This window comes from Canis lupus, chromosome 5 (assembly GCF_003254725.2).
Source record: "Canis lupus dingo isolate Sandy chromosome 5, ASM325472v2, whole genome shotgun sequence".
In the NCBI taxonomy this organism is placed as follows: domain Eukaryota; kingdom Metazoa; phylum Chordata; class Mammalia; order Carnivora; family Canidae; genus Canis; species Canis lupus.
In genome coordinates, this window is record NC_064247.1 from 16,403,072 (window position 1) to 16,408,543 (window position 5,472).

Sequence of the window (5,472 nt, forward strand, 5' to 3'; positions counted from 1 at the left end):
CGCTGCCCTTCCCCATCCTTTCCTCAGCCTCCTAGAGCTAATGCCAGTTGCCAAGTCGCTCCTCCCGGCCTTCGGTCCCTGAAGTTCACTCTCCTCCTCCTCTGCCTGGTCCTCTGAAGGACGCTGACCCCTCCTAGGATCCTAGGATTCGAGGAGTCCTTCAGAGCTGGCGGCCAGGAATACCTGTAAATGTTTCCTGGTCTCTTGCCTGCTCATATTTCCTGGAACCAGAAGTGACTAGGGCAAATCAAACTCTGCCAGCCAGGCCTGAGAAAAGATTGCTGTATATATTTGTTTCTTTTTTGAATTTCAACCCCCAAAATATTCCAGCAAAAAAAATGGGGGGAGGTTGGGCTGGGTTTCCTTCAAGGGCATCTGCTGCCAAGGAGGATAGTGGACTTGCCCCTGCCCAGGCCCCCCCAGCCCATGGCCCCGCTGCCTGGCCCAGATGGGGAAAGACCGGGAGACGGTAAGGGGGCTGGGAGGAGGAGCGGTGCTTTGGGGCAAGAAGTTGGGCTGAGGCTGAGGGGTGGGGGGAGAGCTGCCCAAGTGCGGTCACCTTTGCTCAGTGACGGAGCCTCGAAGCTTGGCCGGGGCTGAAGGAACACACAGGTGTGGGTGAGGCAGGCGAGGCAGGATGGCTGCGGCCGACGAGCTGGGGAGGGGCAGGGCGGGGGCCTGGCCCCCTCCCTCTAACTGATGATCTGCCGGGGTCGTCCGTAGCCCGTCATGCCAGCCTGGGAGGCCCCCCTGTTGCTGCCCATCTGTAGGCCAATGACGTGCTTTCCCTCCTGCAGCTGGCTCTCCGTGAATTCCCTCTTATGCTCCTGGGCTTTCCTGGAAGTGGGAAGCCAGGACAGAGACTCAGGCTGCACCTCTTCCACCGGAGTTCCGTTCCTCTGTGCTTCCGAGCCCGATCCCGTGGCCCCCGCCCCACTGCTCCTGCTCCCTTCACCGAGCTTGCCCCTTGCGCCACGGAGCCTGGCAAGTAGCAGGGACCCACGCTCCCCGAGGCTAGCCTTCGCTTCGTACCCCCCGACTGTCCGCTTCCCCACCTCCCCGGCCGCCCCCCCCCCCCCCCCCGCACGGACATGGGCTTAGAGCACAAGGAACCCTTGCGGCCACATACTTCATAAACCAGTTGGGGTCTCCACGGTAGTGCCCATCATTCTTGGTCACCGCCAAGCTGCCCAGGGCCATCAGGGTCCTCTGCACGGCCGCCAAGTCTTTGCCTGCGAGAAGAAAGAAAGGGATGGGGATGGACTTCAGGATGGCGCATACAGGGCTCCACGGCAGGGCCCACCCCACCTCTCAGAAAGCGGGCCGCCCAGGGGGGCTGGTCCCGGGACGCACCGCCCCCCCCCCCCCCCCCCCCCGCCCCGTGCGGATGGCTGGTGTCCTCTGGGCACATCCCGCCCCGGCCGTGCAGAGCTGGAGCTGCCGGGCTTCCGTCCGTCCTCGCCCCCCTGCCTCAGCCTCTGCCCTCCCCTGCCCCCTCCACCCCTTTCCTCTCTCTGTACCTTCATAGAGGTCGACGGTCTGGAACATGTCCGTCTTGGTGACCCCGTAGTCCTCCGCTGCCTTCAGGAACTGAGCCACCTGCTCCATCTGCTTGAAGACCATGGACGGAGGGTTCTCGGGGACCTTCACCGGCTTGGAGCCGTCCGGATACAGGCTGTTGACCAGCTTGCTCAGAATCTGCGGGCACACAGGCAGCTGGGCGCTCACTCGGGGGCCCACCCCGCCACTCCAGCAGGGCGCCAAGGCCCCAGCCCCCCTTCCCAGGGAGCCACTCACCACGCCGTTCTTCAGCCAGACCTGGAAGCCCAGGCGCCCACGGTCCGGGCGACCCACGTCGGAGCCGCACTGCATGACGATCCACTCCACCAGCCGCTCCTCCAGCTCCTCGTCATACTTCTTCTCAATTTTGGATTGTACTTCGCGGCTCATGCCATAGGAAGGACCCTTGTTGGCCATGTTGTAGGAGCTAAAGTGGCACAGGCCAGAGAAGGGAGGCGGTCAGAGGCTCAGAGAGCAACTGTGCTTTCACTTGTGCCAGGCAGGCCTTCCGGCTTCCAGGTGGACGCGGTGGAGCGGGGGCGGGGGGAGCACCCATCCATCCTAGACATTTATTGACCTCCCCTTGTTTCCTCGGTTTGTTTTCATGACACTGCCCGTCTGGGCCAGGCTCCTCCCCTAAGTCCAGGGAGCCTCTCTGAACTTAGGGACCAGAGACACAGGAGATCTGTGGAATCTTTGGAAGTCTAGAGCGAAGGCCAATAAACCGATTTTTGTGAACAAGCAGACAGTATTTCAGGCTTTGCAGGACATATGGTCTCTGCCATTGTAGCACGAAAGCAGCCTTAGACAAAACAAACAAGTGAGCATGGCTTTGATCCAACAAAACTTTATTTACACAAACAAACAGCAGGCTGCATTTAGCGTAGTGGCCATAGTTTGACAACCGCTGGTCTAGAGTATTCTTTCTTTGCCAAAATTGGCCACAGAGGCACTGGAAATGCCTTCCAGGAGGCCACTACTGCCCCCACAAAATAAGGCAGCAGGTTTCTTTGTCCAGCCGGGGCGTGAGGTGATCTGTTGGTTCTGCCTTAAGTTACAGAGTTACCTTACCTCTCCCGCCACTTTATCCTCTAGCCCTGAAGCTGGAACTCCCAAAACCAGCTCTTTGCCAGGTCAGTTCAGCCTCTGGCCTGTAGCTACTGAAGAGGCTCGAACTCTTCCACCCCTGGTAAGGTCTAGGAAGCCAGCAAAACCCAAGAGCCTTTGGCCGAGAAGCTGCACTTCCTCAGTGGGCCAGGAGAGAGAGAGGGAGAGGACTGATGGACCCATCCATCGACTTTCCCTTGTGCCCTCAGGCTCCCGCCACTGCAGTAGCTGAGTCCTAGGAGCCAGAGTCCTCCAGGGATATCCCAGAGCCAAGAATCTGCCAGCCAGAGCATGGGGAGCCCCTCCCTGTGCAGAGCAGCAGCAGCTGCCGTCCTGGAGGCCTGAGGCTGGCCCTGCTCGGGAGAGCCCCATAATGTGGGGGGAAGGCTGCAGGAGCAGGGCCTGTAAGGTAGGCCTCTGGGCAGACGTGGCTGCTCAAGGGGAGTGTGACCTGGCTCCAGGTATCAGCCTGCGGTGGTGCCCAGAGCTCACTGGAAGAGCCCTCCGAGAAAGATACCAAATGAGGCCAGAGCCACTGCCTGGCCCTGGAGAGGTCAAAGGTCGGGAGGGAGACCCCCGGCTGAGGATGGTAGTCAGCACACTCCTCTGACTCCCTCTCACCAGAATCAGACCCTCTCCCACTCACCACTGCGGAAAGCAGAGTGAGCTGCCCTACTCTTTCTCGCCCCACAGCTGACAACTGTCCTGAATTCAAGTTCCCCATCTGTGCCCAGATGAGGACCAGGACGTTCCCTATGTCAGAGGGCTGTGCCCTCAGGGAGCCCTGTCTGTGACTCCCTCCCAGAGTCGCCTCCTGGTGGTGACGGGGAGAGCCTGCGCCTGCACCACCGACAAAAACTGTTTTTCCCACCCCAGCCTCCACTCCTCTTCCAAGTCATCCCCTGAGGGAACAACAAAGGTTGAGACAAAGAGCACGAGATGGACTCATCTAAATTCCAGCTATTGGGCAACTCGCTTCTCTCAGACTCGCAAGCCCCAGAGGGCTGGGCCACCCAGTTGACACCAGAGAACCCAAAAGCAGTCTCTTCTCTGTTTCTCTATGAACAGCCAGTCCCTCCCTTCCCCACCCTACTGTGTGTCTCACACCTGCTTCCCTGCTTCCCAGCCACTGGAGGGCAAAAGACTAGCCCAGGAGCCCCACAGGTCAGCAGGGACCAGGTGACTTGGATGCAGCCTTCATCCCGACCCAGCTCAGCCTTGACCCCACCAGCCCAGGCGGGCGACATGCACCCCTGTGGTCCAGGCATCCACCACCTTCCACACTGCCCCCCCCCCCTGTACTCCCCACCCCACCTTCCCTGCCTCCCCCCAGACTGTGGAAGCAGAGGGCCCCCCCCCACCCCACCAGTTTTCAGTCTAGGAGATTCAGAGCAGACAGTTAAGCTGTCAAGGCTCATGGTGACAAGTACATGAAGTTGCAGCTCCTAGATCTAGAGACAGTATTTGGGTTTTGCTTAGAACAGGGAGGGGGATGAAATGCACCCCACCCACCCCACCCCACCTTCTCCCTCCTGGTGAAGAGTTTGAAAGTGGAGGATTCTGAGAAATCCCTCTTAGTCCTCTGACTGAGACCTCCCCAGTCCCACTTTGCTGCTGCTGGGAAGAGGACAGGAAGAGGGGAAGGCCTTTCTAGATAAAGCCTCTCGGGACAGGAGAGGCAGGACAGCCTCCACTTTGACCCTCCTGCCTTGTGGCTCCTGTCAGCTTCCCCTCCCCTAAGACAGAGAGTAAAGTCCAGCTGTGAAGGGGCAGCGAGCACCTGCTCCCAGCAGGAATGCAAAAAAGCTAGCAGAACCAGGGCGTCTCTAGGACCCCTGGGCCCCCTCTCTCCTGGAAATAAAACACAGCGAATAAGAGCAAGCATGGCAGGAGGGAGGGCTCATCTAAATTCGGAGGACAGAGAAGAGGGACCCTATGTACTGCTATCCTCTGGATAGTAACCACTGAGGGGAACCAGCTAGATCCTTCAGGAAGGGCCCAAGCAAGGCTCCTGCAGTGCCCACCGCTCACCCCTCTGCCAGCAGCGGGGTCACCTCCCATTTTCTGAGGATGGCAGGAGCCATGCATCCAGCAAAGCAGCTCTTGCAGGTCTCTGTGCCCTGCCACGCCTGGCTCAGTGGCTCCCCAGGGCCTCTCCTATGCTGCTTAGGCCCTGGGTATGCTCCCGCGGGACACTGCTCTCGGGTGCTGGTGTACTTGCACACCTCCTGGCCTCCCTGGACATCTTCCTAGATGGACACCAAACAGAGCCTTGTGTCTAAGCTCTGACACACTCCAAGATGTGTCAACACCTCAAGCCCATCACCCCATAGGCGTGATGAGGGCTGAGCCCGGGGACCCCCCTCACACTCCAGTCGCCAGGTTCTCACCATCAATCCCTCTGCATCAGCGAGTCACCCTAAACATTTCAAGCAGCCTGGGGCTGCCCAGTCCCAGCGACATGGGACTCTAGCAGCCTCATCCCCCCGTCAAGGAGGAGCACCTCCCCATCTGGAGATCAGGAATGCCAGGGAGCTGGAGACCAGGACCCCCCAGAGCCCCGCCCGAGCACACCCCCTACTACTGTCAGGCCCTAGCCCACCTTCCCTCCGGCCCGGGGATCCATGCACTTACAGGGGTTCCTAGGCTCGCAGGAGGCAAAGAGCTCTCGTGTCTGAACTTGGACAGACAGGACGGGGCGCTGGCTGGGTGGGGGGTTTAAAGGGCCGCTGCCGCGGTGATGTCAGCCTCCCCCGCTGGCTCACCCTTCAGCCCCCTCCCTGCCAGAAGAACCCAGCCTGCTCC

General features: G+C 60.1%; 1 protein-coding gene across 1 annotated transcript; it reads right to left on the reverse strand.

Moving 5' to 3' along the window:
• Nucleotides 1-268: 268 nt before the first annotated feature.
• TAGLN (transgelin) lies at nt 269-5,472 on the reverse strand. Its single transcript, XM_025465396.3, has 5 exons — nt 5,302-5,472; nt 1,798-1,987; nt 1,521-1,698; nt 1,130-1,232; nt 269-837 (listed from the first exon to the last, which is right to left on the reverse strand). Exons 2-5 carry the CDS (start codon nt 1,975-1,977, stop codon nt 693-695), a joined length of 606 nt encoding a protein of 201 aa, XP_025321181.1. The 5' UTR covers nt 1,978-1,987; nt 5,302-5,472; the 3' UTR covers nt 269-692.